Here is a 14,553-nt window from a genome sequence, read left to right on the forward strand (position 1 = left end):
GGGTGGAGAAAGGTCAGCTGATGCCAGTAAAATTATTTTTGAAGGCAAGAAAGGCAAGAAACATTGAAGGCAATTTTTTTTTAGGGGGAAAAAACAAAACAGTGGGGAAGCAGAGCAGTCTTTCACCACCTGCTTAAGACTGGATCCAATGAGCTGGAGGGACCTGTCTTGTGTCAGAATTGGACCAGGGCTCCTGAGGTCACTGTGAGGTAAACTGAGCCCCAGTCTTTCTTTCAGTAAGACTTTTTTTTTTTTTTTTTTTTTTTGCTTTACAGCTTGCATGCTTTACAAAGGTTAAAGATGCTTGTGAACGTGAAATTGCTTTTCCTACACCTGTGTTCTTTGCTCTACCAGCTCAACCTGACCCTGAAATCAGGGCTCCTGTATTCAAGTGGAGGGAAAAGAGGGCACTTCAACAAAGCCAGCCCTGAGTGGATTGAGACCTGCTTCAGAGTGATGGGCGGCTGGGTTGTAAGATCTGCATCAGGAGGATGCCAGCTGTAAGGTTTGCTTCAGAGATGCCCAGAGCTGAGGAAAAAATGGGAGCTGCCTGGCAACATCTGAGGCTTTGCAGCCGCTAGGAGCGTACCCTGGTAGAGCAGGTTGCAGCCTGCCCCTGGCATTTCCCCTAGCACTGTTTTTAAAGCTCCCGGTGCTACGGCCCTGTGCATCCAGTGACACGCTGAGCCCTTTCCAAACGCCACACGCTGCTTCCTACATAGGGGCATGGCACTGGGGGCTCCAAATCACCACCAAACCTATCTGAGGAGGACGCGGAGGGGCCGAGGCCAGCCCAGAAACCTCTTTAGTTAAAGTTACAGCGGGCGCAGCTCCCACTCCCCTGCCGAGGGCCGGGCGGGGCGGAGGCCGCGGCTCCGGGCAGGCCCCGCCGGGCCCAACGCCGCCTCCTGGGGCGGGCAGGGGGGAGCCGGCGGCCGCGGGGAGGCCTCGCCCCGCGGGGGGCCCGGCCCCGGCTCCGCCCCGGCCCCGGCCCCGGCCCGGCCCCTCAGCGCCGCGGCGGCCGCCGGCTGCTCGCTGCCCGCCCCGGGCCGCCCTCAGCTCCGCTCGGCTCCGCTCGCCGCCCGGCCGCCTCAGCCTCCCCGGCGGTAAGTGCGGGCGTGAGGGGCCGGGCGGGGAGCGGGGAGCGGGAGGGTGCGGGTGCAGCTCGCCATTGTGTGCGCAGAGCCGCTGCTCTGTCCCTCACAGCCCCCTGCGCTATGGGGGACATGCAGGGACCCGTGCCGGGCGCTGCCTGCGCTGAAGTAAAACCGAGGCAGCCGTGCGAAGCAAACCGCGGCCGGGCTGGGCTTGCGGGGCCGCCGAGCCGTGTTGTTCGGCCAGGTGTGCCGCCGGCCCTGGGCCTCGGCTCTGGTGAGCGCATGGGAGCCCCTCCGTGCTGCCGTCAGGTGCGGGGAAGTGCCGGTGGCAGCCCTGACGGGTGTTCCTGCAACCAGGAGAACAAAAGACCTGTTTCTAAATAGACGGCCAGGAGTTTTCCTAACCTAGTGCGGAATGTCACAGCGTGCCCAGGGGGTGACAGCGAGCAGCCCCGGCTGTGCCCGAAGAGCATTTCTTGCTGTCTCCGCTATGCTATCCTATAGCATTCTGAATGGTAATCCCACAGCAAGAGCAACTACAAATAAAAAAAGGTTTTCAATACAACCGATACCTTCTACATACAGAAGGATGCATATTTCTCCCCTCTCTTTGTAAACTGAATCAGAACTATTTTGGTTCGGAATATTTGCAGCTACAAAAACTTAAATATCTTTCACATGGTAATGGCGAGTCAGTAAATCAAGTAAGTAAGATTTAGTGTGATGAGAGCCTACCAGTTGTAACCAATGCTTGGGTTTTTTTAACAGATTTCCACGCTCTTAAACCATGCTGAGGTATACCTGCTTTCCAGAGCTGTGCATTCCTTTCTTACGGTGTTTTTCTCTAAGCACGTCTGTCTGTAGCTCTCTCTTTCCCTTTCCAAAACTCTGATAACGTATGTGGAGCTTTCTTTTTTTCATTTTCTTAATATCTTTTTCCACTTTCCCCGTGCATATATATTTAAGAGTTTTTAAATGAAACTTAAAGGTTGCATAAAACTTGTGGAAGAGAATTTTCAGGGCTCCTTGTTGTTACTTCTACCAATAGCTGAATTATCTTCACGATGAACTCTGACTTTAGAACGACTTTGTAGTTAAAGTGCTGCAATTGATTTTTTTTTTTTTTTTTTTTTTTTTACACACAGCTTGGCAAATGATTTCTGTAAATATTGTTTTACTGTTTGTGCCAGGAAAAGTAACTTCAGCTTAAAAGCAAAGTGTATTTCTGAAGTCCTTGCAAAATCTTTCCCACCCTCGGCAGCCTTTTCCAGCTCCCTCCCCCACAGCTGGTGGGGGGGTCATGCTGTGTGCCAGCTCGGCAACACTGATTCACCAGTGCCCATCTGCAGCGTGAGCTGTGGTGCTGGCATGGGGACATCTGGAAACTCCCTGTCACGGGAATTGCAATTCCTGAGCCAGCCTGCGATGCAGGAAATGAAATCTTGGTGTCTCAGGTTCAAGACGGGACGGCTTCTTAGCAGGTCAAGCTGTCGGGAGGAATGGAAGAATTAACTTTTTTTTTTTGAATCACTGGGTTTCAAAACCTAGTCAAAGTGAAAATGGAGGAGGAGAAATTTCCATTCTGCAAATCTCTTCTTTTTCACAACTGTATTCTAACTACTGCTGCATGGCAAAAATGCTTAGGTGGTTGAAAATCTGCTTACCAGGGAGACATTGAGAAAATCTATATTTATAGACTGCTCTGCAAATAAACTGACCGTAGTTGCATTTCTCAAAAATGGGAAGTGCATTGTATCGATCCTCAAAGTGAAGTAGGTTTGTTAGTAAGTATATTACATAAACCTGTGTGGCGAGGTTTAGAGATTGTTCCAGAAGATATAAACACTTACATATGTGTGTATATATAAAATATGCTTTAAATTCCTGAAAATGAAGTGGAAAGGACAGAGAGTGCTTGTTTTCTAGTAAGTGTCTGTATTTTGTATAGCGACAGCTTTTCAGGAAGACACAGTGGTTAACAGCTGAAATAGAAAAGCAGGAGGCAGGGTATTGAGAGAAACCAAGCACCACATACAAATGCATAGGAGTAAGAGCTGGAGAATTTGAAAAATGTCTAGCCGAGAGCCAAACTGGAGATCAACAACCATAAAACATTAAAAAGCTGTTTGTCTTGCTAAAGAACACTGCGGTGATAGATAACTAGACGTCTCCCATAAAAACCAATATCAAACACCAGGCACCACCTGTTACTTCTGGGAACACTGAGAAAAAGCAAAGCTGCAAGGAATGCTGGTGAAGTGAAGGAGGAGAAAGCCCTCCTTCGGGTGGCTGTGCACTGACTGGCACAGAACCCAGGCTGGAGAGGGTTTACACTGGGACTGCACAACCCATTTGCCACATGAAAAAACTTGTAGCTGCTTAAGGGACTGCAAGCCCGTTATAATATTTCATCTGGAAGGAGACTTAATGGGTAGCAGTGGGATTGTTAAACGTTGCTTATTTCGAGAACGCACTGCTTCTGGAGTGAAACTGCTTCAGATGAACTTTTGACATGAAAAGACTCCTGCCCCCCCCCCGGCTTCCCTCCAGACATAAGCTCACGTCAGAACCGTTGTGCTTTGTGGCTGACAGGGCTGGAAGGGCCAGAAAACCCAGACCAGTTTGGTGGGCTGGGTGGCATGCTGCTGGGTAGAGCTGCAAGGCTTTTGATAGCTTTAAAAACAGCCTTCAGTTGTCTTACCCTAAATGAAAAGAAAATAGTTTTATAAAACTCTTTGGTTTTATTTTGGTGCAAGATGCAGAGTTTTAGATTACGTATCTTAAGTGGTTAAAAATACCAAAAATACAACGGTGAACTTTTTTCATCTTCTAACAATCTATACATTATCTATACTAATATGCTAGGCTATACTAAATTTCCACTACATCATTCCCTCTTGAACTTGCACTTCTGTCATTCTCAATTGCAGGCATTATGAGTCCAGATGGGATTTGTTGAACCAATGTTTTTTTAAGTCTTTAAAGTGAAGAAAAAATCTTTCACTTGAAGCCAAAGGAACAGGTGAACTTAATCCACGTCTCAAATGAACACGCTAGTTAGGGAACACCAAATCCTACATAGTTCCAGCATGGTACAGCATTACTTTATTTCCTAAAGGGCTCACAATACAGATGGCAGATGTAGGCTGTGTTCGTTGTTAGCTCTACAAATAATAGAGGGATTACTCCATAAAACTGTCACTACGTCACATTGCCTCTGCAGACGGTGGTACTTTCCAGATATGACACTCTTCCAAACTTACTGCTGAAGTGCTTTCTTAGCAGTTACTGTTATCAGGCATCCAGTAGTAGTGGGTAATCCTGCTTTTCTTTCCCTAGCAGACCAGCTGGTATAATTTCTAAATACACATTTGTGTTTAAAATAATGTGTGTCCAGCTGGAGGGGTGAAGAGAAGGATGGATAACCAAGTATAGTATATTAAACATCAAGGTTTATGCTTTTTTCTAATTGAATGTATTCTTCTGTTAAGTAGGGCTGTATATATTAAAACTGATGTTATATCCACAATGTATCTACAACCCTTATTCTCAGAGACTGTTCTAAAGTACTCTTGCTCCATTTTTTTTCCTCCCTGGATGCAGAGGTTTGTTTTCCCAAGTCTACATGTTAATAAATTCTTATTTTGGTTTTACATAGTGCATTTAACTTCCCTATCTGTGCATCCTCTAAAGGAGAGATTCTCAGTTAACTGTTTCCTTGGGCCATTCCGTTTCACAGTAAGTTCCCAGTCATTGCAGTTGGGGTAGCTGAGACAAAACACAGCAGAGATACAACAACTGCTGGTGAAATTTTGGTGCCAGTGGAGCAGCACACTTGTATGAAGCGTGACATGGGGAATATCACAGGACATAATTTATAGTACCTTCAAATGGGCAAGACGAAGTGAGGTAACACTGGACTTGTCAAGTAACATCAGCCATCTTACATTTCGTTAAAAAAAAGCAGAACACAAAGTTACCAAAGCAAATGAGGACAAGCAGTTCAACCAATTTTTGGGAATTAGTTTGAGCAACAATTCTAAGGTCTGTTGGAATAAAACACCTAATTATGTGGCTGCCTTAAGCATACAAAGTAGTTCTGCTGACTTCAATAGAGCATGGAAAGAGGCTCAGGGTGAGCAGATACTTCTACGTCTTGATCAGACTCGATGAAAATGAGTAGAGCTCAAGTGTTTCTCACTGCTTATGAAGGAAGAATCAGTTTAACCCGTTATTGTTTTTTATAGCTTGAAATAGTTCATGGATGATCTGTTCACCAGGGGAACAAAGGCAGAGTTACATCACTCGTGTTCTACTGCTGATGGTGATCTCTGGCGTTTCTTGGAATTTACTAGTGTCTGTAGTTCTGTTTTCTGAAAATTGAGTTTAAACTGAAAAAGATGCAGGGAGATATTACATCCACTGAAAATAAGGTATTTTATTTTTCATCACATTAAATGCACGCTGTGGTGCTGTCTGAAACTAAAGTCATAATCCCTGCGCTGGTGTTCAGCAGCACAGACACTGCGAATGTCTCTGCACGGAGAGCAGCAGCTCCCAAGGGTGTGAGTTGTAACACTTGCATCTCCGTGCTGCAGGCACACCTCGTAAAGTGATTCCTTCATGAAGTGATTCGAAACAGCCACTAAAAATTATGCAGTGTTATCTCAATTGCTGCGTGCACAGATGTCCTGGGTTTAAAGCCAAAAGAATGTGGTCTTTCATCTCCAAGGACTCGGTATTTGCAGGATCTCCATACCTGATTTTCAATTACAGTAATAGCCTGCAGAGCTGTAACTTTCAGCAGTTTCCAGCAGTCTCAAATAATGATATTTAGGCCAACTAACATAGAAAAAGAAATGCGACAACACCACCATGCAATGAATCTGTTACACGAGCGAATGAAAACAATCAGGCAGAAATTCCTAAAATGCTGCCAGCCGACTCAATGGGAGCTTTCTCTGCCTCGCTGTCCCTCTGTCTTGCTCTCGTCCACTCCAGCAGCCTTTGAAGCTGCCTCCAGTTTGCGACAAAACTTGACTGTTCAAACACAGCGCCATTTCACATGACTAATGCATCTCTTCAGGCTGAACCAAACTTTAGCCAAGCACTTGAATTTACTCTCTGTGTTCTGTGAAAAGTCTTCAATGGGCTTGACTTGCCTGGCCCCGGGAGGGGGTATCGGGCAGGAATGTGTGGAATTGGACTCGGGAAAAATCACCTTGTTTAGCAGCATATTCTCCTGCTCTGACTGCTTACCTAAATGAAAGTGACTTCCCAGGGAATCTGACTCCGCACATGATCTAGAACAAATAGCGTGGGATTAATTTTTGTTTCAGCAGCGAAGGATTTAGTTATGTCTCGGGGAGATCCTGCGCAGGGGGGCTGCTGGGGGCAGCATTCCTCTGTGCAGAGCGCTTTCTGCTCAGAATTAGCATTCAGGCAATTAAATAGCTCAGCTGGCTGGGAAGGCTTAGCTCTGAGCGCTCGGCAAAGGTAACAGAGAAGAAAATGAGTTAGAAACTTTCTCGCTTATCTGTCTTAACCTTTGTGTTGTGTCTCTCTGCAAAGTTCAGCGTCTGTAATGCAAGCCTTGCAATTTCAACTTGGAATGTTGCTGTTTGAATTCGGTACTGGAAGGTTAATGTGACTGGCCAAAATAGTTATAATGAGCTGATCCTAATTTTTAAGCAAATGTTGGTTTGTTAGTGTAAATAGCGTATAATTAGTTTGTCCTTCATTCTTCTTTCTCCTTACTCCTCCATCCTCCCCCTCCAAAAAAGCCATGTAACTTGGGAAACAAATTCTTACCCTAGATAAGTGTGATGTTTGACCTTTCTTGTTATTTATCAAAATCATCTCTAGCTTATTTCCAAATCTTAGTAAAATACAACTGGAGATAACATGGGGAATTATCTGTTGTCAGTTTTGAGTTTGAGACAAGCTCCTTCAAAATCAATAGTTTCCTTCTCCAAAATTAATAGTTTTCACTTATTTATGTTTTCCTCAACAAACAAACAAACAACTTTAGAACAAAATCTTTAATATCCTTTATTTTCAGCACATTGCATTTCTTAATTGCTTATAGAATATGTCACTTGTAAGGATCAGCTTCTCAATCTGCCATAATTGAATGCTAGGATTTTTATTTTTTAAGCTTAGGAAAAGCGTGTTGTCATATGATATATTTTTGTTATTTGTAATAGTTCATTTTGAACTTTTGCTAAAGAGCTAGTCTACCACCCAGCAACTTTGACAGATGCTTGATTTATTTAAATACGGATTTTTCAAAGAACATCTTCAAAGATATGAATGTGCCTGGTTTTCGGCAGAAATGGGAGGATAAGAAGGAAAGCTACCAAAGCCACACATTAGTGGTGATTAAACAGTTTATACTGTGTGGTCCTCTCTCCTGCTGGCTTTCAAAGCACACAGGCAAAGCTGCAGTGCGAAGTTGTGGATCGTTAGGCAGTTTATACGGAAGTCTGCTTTCATAAATAGTGGCCATTACTTAGTCTTACACAAAATGATCTTGTTCCCCTGCTTCTCAGCCATTACTTGTTGGCTATGACCCAGAGACTGTCATTTGACTTGCGTTTTGCTTTAATTACTTAATGTAACTTTTAGTTGAACAAGAATGTCCTTCAAAACCTTCCTGATGACATGTGACCATTGCCCTGCGTTAAGAGAGCTGAGAAGAGCGTTACTAATTTAAAGCTAAAGCTATTTCTGAGCATCTGAAAACACTGCAGCTCTGTAAGCTTTATTTTTGTTTCTTCAGGAACATCTTCTATCCATCAAGAACTTGGAGCATGGCAATGAGTGATGTCAGCGAGTCGGTGATTCTGAGCAATGGCAGCATCTTGTCAAATGCTTCTGGCCCAGGCATCATTGCAGCTAATGATGGAGACGTTGCTGTCCAACAGCTCACTTCCAAGGAAACACCAAGAACAAAAGCAAGTCCAAATGGCTGCCTGCAACTCAACGGTACAATCAAACCCTCCTTTCTGCCTTTAGACAACCAAAGAACTCAGCAGATGTTGTCGCAATGCTGCCACCCCTGCCCGTACCATCACTCTTTAAGTAGCCATAATAACAAGCAAGAATGTCATTCGGTGGTTGGCAGCTCAGCATCATCTCCTATGACTTCGTGCTGCATGCAGCCACACACTGAGTACTCAGCATCTATTTGCCAAAAACACCCACCCATATATCAACCTGCCTGCTGTCTTCAGCCTTCCCCATCCTTCTGCCTTCACCATCAGTGGCCTGACCATTTTCAGCATCAGCCTGTGCAGCAACACATAGCCAGGATAAGGTAAGCAGATTGCAGAATTGTGGTTGTTTTTAGTCCTTTGGGTGGGTAGCTGTTTCCATAAATATGTCGTTTTCTTAAAAAAAAAAAAACAAAAAACACATCAGAAAAAGAAGATAAACAAACATTTTTCTCTAGTGTTTTTACAAGTTAATCTTTTATTTGTTAACAGCATGATTTTTTTCGGAAGTATCCAAGTCAGGAAAATAATTTTGTTTTGCTACATGGATATTACTGAAATGAATGAGTTCTTTTTGGAAAAAAAAAAAAAAAAGCTGTTTTTAATTCTTGGGGATTGTTTGGAAACCCTTTAACTCTTTTCGAAGACACAATAAACACCTGCATTATGTGAAATGAACTAATGCAGAGATAGTTAGGACAGCACTGAAAGAACTGGCATATCTACATTGACTAAACAAAACCCATATTTACCTCAAAAGGTGCTTTGGAAACTATTTTCAACATCACCATTCATAAATGTATTAGCTGTTTTTTTTTCTTTGTCAGATCAGCTTTCTCAGTGAGTTGCCTCCATGTGTTTTCAGCTTATCTGCTAAACTTTAAAGTTGCACTAGGACTGAGAAACTTTGTATTGTTCCATGTTTTGAACCTTTCTGTCCTCCACTTTAGAGAAACTTGCCTCTATCTGTTAGTTTTGGAGATCCAGTGACAGTAATCCTAGCTAGGGGGAGCAACAATCACAAGGAAAATCTGCTACGGCCTGCAGGTTCTGGGGGAGATCACTGTCAGTCCAAGAGGCAGTTTGTAAAAATCAAATTCCCCGTTGCAGTAAGACACCTCTAAGCTTTTTATGCAAGGTTATTTTTTCCTGAGTTGCACCTTAAGCCAGATTGGATGGTTTTTCACTGGAGCAATAAAAGCTACCCGTCTCCCTGTCATCCAACATTTGCATCCTTGCTCTAAAACTTGGAGCTACAAGTTATTCTCGGACAGTTATATGCATTTTGCGTCAATGGAATGTATGGACTAATTTTAAACTTCTGAGAATAGTGGGACAGACTGGGACATCCAGATATCCAATGTGGAAAATGTCAAAGTGAATAAAGCTTTTTTCCTTAAGGTAAAAACAGATGAAAATAAGGATAATACAAAGTATAAATCAGCTTTCCCCTGCCAGTCGTTCCTCTTACAAAAGGAAAAAATCTTTATTGTTGGAACTGCTTCAATCCCCCATTCCATATGTGTTTAACTGTTAAGAAAAGTTGAAAACTTGCATATAATTCTGTATGCAAAGGTATGGAGGGAAGTTGAACTATTATTGAATCGGTCAGTTGTACTTTCCAGTGTCAAAATGGCAGCACTAATTTTGCTGTTTTTCTCATTCTGAAACAGGTCTGTCAAACTTCATCTGTATTCCATGGTCTTGAGGAAGGGAACAAATTTGATGCAGAATCTGTGTTTCTGTTTTTACTCCAGATAAGAGCACTGAAAAGTTATTTAAGATATGGTATAATAATGATTTCCGTAGTATTTCAGAAATACTATGTTTTTGTTTGAGCTATTCTGATTAGGATCTTGAACTGAGATGCTTTTTTAATCTTGCACTACCTTACCATGACATACATTAGTACATAAATGTACATAAGTTATTTATCATTTGATAAATGTTCGTCTTAATGTTAGCAGTCAAACAGTCAAAATAAGGATAGAATCTGGCCTTTAAAGCACCTGTAGTTAGTAGTTATTAGCTATCTGCACTAGCATACTCTACATATCGCTATCAAAAGTTTGTTTATTTTCTGGAATTCCTTCTAGAACTGAATCTTGTCATAAAGAAGATGCTTGCAAGATGCAAATTAAATATTTTCATCAGTCTTCTAAATGCCACCCAGCCTATAGTTGCTGTCACCTGTTTTTAGCTCTAAACATGGTAAATAGGACTCAAGTCTCTTGCCATACTGGGAAAGCTGGACTTTCAAATACATTTTACAGCCTTAAACTTGCAGTATCTACACTGATGGAAAATGCATGCATAAGTTATTAGCATGGAACCAACCACTTTTTCTCTCTGAACAGCCTACAAAGTGTGTCTGAATATTACAGCCTTCTGTTGCATTGTGAATCCAGTTTGTCATGCTATAAGACCATTGTCAATGAAAATATGTTGGTAGATGTTAAAAAAAAAAAAAAAAAGGGGGGGGGGGGACATTGCAACTGGATTCAGCCTTGCAGCGGAATGGCTCTATGCTCAAGAAGCAGCAGTCTTGTTCATCAGTAGTTACTTTGCAGTGCTAAAGAGAAGGTTAACACTGGACATGAGATATTTTTAAATGATTTGTTCCACACTGATATTATTATATTTTGAGCCTATAATCTGCACAACATCTCCTTCTCTAGACATTTTTCCTAATTTTTCTAGGCTAACTGGAAATCATCCAGTTCTATAATATGTGCATGTTTTAACATGGTTATTTAAAATGCAGGTTCTCATATGATACATTAACTAAATTCAGAATGCAGTCAAACTAGCTTTCATTTTGGTCCTTCATAATTTAAAAATATGCATTCAAGTATTGTTAAAGTTTTAGGTCTGGGGGGTGTGATTTGATAGAGGGGGGTGAATGCTTTCTGCAAACTATATCACTAATGCTTACAGCTCCAGGCAGGTAACCAATTATTTCAGCACGACAGGTTTTGTCAGGTTTTTAAGCCCAAGGCTTAACATTTGCTAGTGACCTAATGTTAAAGGAATGTGGGTCTGGTGTATCATTGGGGATTGTAGTATATAAAGAAGACAAATTGAAATAATGCCACTCTTAAAGGTGACTAGATGTGGAATTTTGTAGTGTTCAGCTTTGAAGAGTAAACTAAATTACATAGAAATGTCAACTGTGCACCATAACTTGAACGTCTAGGCAACTGGTAGTTTTTCAGATGGGTGAAAAAGGCTTGTAACATAAATTAAACAAAACATTTGTAGTGGTTGGTGGTATACAATGTAAAGGTGGCAAACAACTCTAAGTCTATTATGAAAGCAGGTAAAGTAGGTAACTGTTGGCCATAATGATTCTGATTTTTAGATATTTTTGAGGTTGAAAGATACTGAACAAAGTTTTGTGCTATTTTGTGTACATTTTTAAGATGCTATGCATTTAAACATGTTCATACCTCTTTTCTAGTAGGCACAATATCTTGACAGCACAAACACGCCCTGTGAAATTCCAGCTGTCTGTTCATATCAGAATGTAATGGTCGAAGGGGCTCGGTTTGCTTTCTAACAAATGGTTTCTCAACTTACCAGTTTGGAACATGGTATGATTAGTTCTTCTGTTCAGGTACTACTGGAAGACTTTTCCACCATGTCCCTTAAAAAGGCTCGTGTTGAAGTAATCCTTTATGTCTGAAAGTGCTTATGTATCAACAAATGTGTAGCCCTGGAAGGTGGGTGGTTATTGCCCCTCCTTTGCTTCCATCTGCTTCTGTAATTATCAGCAACCTTCACCGGGTAGGCAGTAGAAATAAGAAAGAGGATCCAAGCAAGGCTATTAATCTGTTGTTACCCATAAGAAGTGGAAAAATCATGAAGACTGATGTTTGACAACTGGAAGGACCGAGTTAGGAGTCACTAGGGAAGAGTGAAACCATGCAGCCTAGTAGCATGTTTATTGGGATGAAAGAAGGATAAAATAAATAACGAACAATTCCATATTCCAGCAGATCTAAACACTGCAGAAATGTATAACCAGAAAACTCTTGAGCATTCCTGGTCTTTTTCAAAATCTGTTATTTATATATGAATGTATACATGTAAATAGGGGCAGAAGAGGAAGAACGTGCAGAAATGGTTCAGTAAGTTGTCTCAGATTTGTGGAAAGCATGTGGTAACAATGCTGTCTATAGCTGTTGTGTCTGCTACCCAATTAAATTGCTTCTTTCAGATTTGTATGTGCACTTTTTGATGGGAAAACACTAATTAAAAAGTAACTGTATCCTTACTAATCTTGATGATAACTCTTTTGGAATTGTGTTTTGCGATACAATTTAGAAAACTTGAATCTATGAACTCAGAGACAAAAGGTAAGGGAGAAGAGGTCACGGAGCTGCAAGAAGTGGTGATAAGGAAATGGCTCCAGTCTGCCAGGGCATGTACTGCTTGCAGTTCTGCAGTATTGGACCCATAAATTCACACAAGTTCTCTTTTCTTAGAGTAGACCTGCTTTATATCATCTACCATTATTTATATTTCAGGACTATAATGTTAATGCTTTTGACTAAAGCAGATAAGTAAAGAAAACTGCTCTGTGAAACATCTGAATAATCTCTTTTAAAAAGACCAGGATGAAAGGACACATGGAATGGTCTCTCCCTGACCATATAGTCATATCAAGCTAGAACATGAAAATAAAATCAGTTTTGAAGCCTTACAGAATCATTAGTTTGGCTAAAATTGAAAACTGGGATATTTGGGAATTGCTCCTCATCCTCCATCAGAGAATGAGGAGAATCATCAGAGAATGAGAGAAGTGGAGCTGCTCATGTTATTTCCTGTCTTCATGAACTAAAATTCTTTGAGCACCCAAAATCCTGTGAGGTGAGCAGAACAGCACAAGTAACCAGGCTGCAATTCACATCTGAATTGCTGGATTCCAAAATTTCACTTGTGAGACCAAGCAAGGCAAAAACATGGTACTGCAGAGTCAGGAAAATGGTAAAGTGTTGGTATCTTAAGATTTCTTGCGCGTCTTCCTTCCAGTTAGATTTAAGCCTTCTTTTGAACTGTTTTGACATTGCGGATTTATGTTAGGCTCTGGGATTCTGAGTTCTGCTGTATCTCAGAGGGTTGTGTGCCACACACTGTTTAAACATTACTGCAGCTACACTTCAGTACTTTTATTTTGATAATTTAAAAAGGGACACTATGAAAATGAAAAGGCTGTGAAGTGAAGGTAGAATTACCCATTTTCTATTTTGCTTCTAGTTACTTGGCACAAATATTAGAACCAGAAAGAAATAAAAAGCTCTTTTCTTTTTTTCCTCAAAAAGCAAGGGAATATTTGCCAAATACCAATCGTAGTAACAAGACTTTGTTATGAAACAGCTCCCTGCTTGATTCCAGGAAAAGGATAATTGTTATCTGGTACATTCTGCAGGGCTCGCAGAGCTGATTATGCGTATACATGCGTATATAATAGCTTTGAATATAGTCTCTCATTTCAGCAACATTAACTGTTCATGAGAACTCCTACATAGAGATTTTGAAACAAAATGTTTTTCTCCTAGATAAATATTTTCCGTTTTGAAAATTCTTAGCTTCTACTATATTCAACACATTCAAGGATTCTTTTGTTTTAATTTTTATGCATTACGCATAATGTATATGTGTATGTTTATATATACGCATAATGTGCATTAATGTCTTCTGTATAATAAGTGTGCATGTACTGTGTTGTAGATTAATTAAAAGCTTAACTTCCTTCCCATAGGAAGATTAAATATGTATATTAAAACAAAAAATCTTTTAGGTGAGATTTTTGAAGGTTGTTTCTGAACCATTTTATCAACCTTCTTTAGCTGAAAGGCAGAAGCTGTTCCTGTTGTTTCATTCAAGGTACATGATGTTACAAATACCGTGATTCATGCTGTAGATCGGGAATACCTGCATGTTAGTAAGTTGCATGGAAACACTCCAATTCTGACTTTGTTCTCCTTTATTCCATGGTAAAATAGGAATTCTTTATCCCATGGTTTCCCAGAATGAAGAGGATGGAGGCAAATGTGAACCACAAATGAGGTGCTCCCTTTTGTGTCTCAGTATTAACAGCCCAGTGGCGTACCTGGATTTTAATACAGTTGATGAACGGAAAAGGAATGTATAGCAATTTGGTGCATCTTTCTGAATCTGAGTCCGACTGCAGGTTCTCTGTTGTGCAGATGTGCAGGAAGAGCTCTGCCTGTGACCAAATACATTCTTTATCTGGATTTTGCTTTCAGTTCGAGCTGTGCTTTCTCATTTTGACTTATTTTATTCAATTTTTCTTAGCCTTAAGTTACCGTGTTCACCAATGACTTAAGAAGTTTATGGTGGTTTTGTTAATTCATTTACTGTTCCCATGATGATTACTGTTCATTGTCAGTTCTGCAAACATAAAATAACTTGGTTAGTATTGCACAGAGCTGAAA

The 14,553-nt window shown here is 41.2% G+C and overlaps 1 protein-coding gene across 5 annotated transcripts in view; it reads left to right on the plus strand.

The window, feature by feature from the left end:
- Positions 1-14,553, plus strand: part of DISP1 (dispatched RND transporter family member 1) — a gene marked incomplete at its 3' end in the record, with an annotated part of 87,938 nt that overhangs the window by 44,721 nt on the left and 28,664 nt on the right. For 4 of the 5 annotated variants that reach the window (XM_084284217.1, XM_084284220.1, XM_084284218.1 and 1 more), the window contains one exon: positions 7,879-8,415. In XM_084284217.1, the coding sequence (XP_084140343.1) occupies positions 7,910-8,415 (506 nt within the window). In that variant the 5' untranslated portion in view covers positions 7,879-7,909. Of the gene's footprint in view, positions 1-108; positions 210-7,878; positions 8,416-14,553 lie in introns of those variants that run through there. The other variant, XM_084284221.1, reaches the window with a different exon arrangement.

This window comes from Netta rufina (assembly GCF_964035555.1).
Source record: "Netta rufina genome assembly, chromosome: 3".
Classification (NCBI taxonomy): Eukaryota; Metazoa; Chordata; class Aves; order Anseriformes; family Anatidae; genus Netta; species Netta rufina.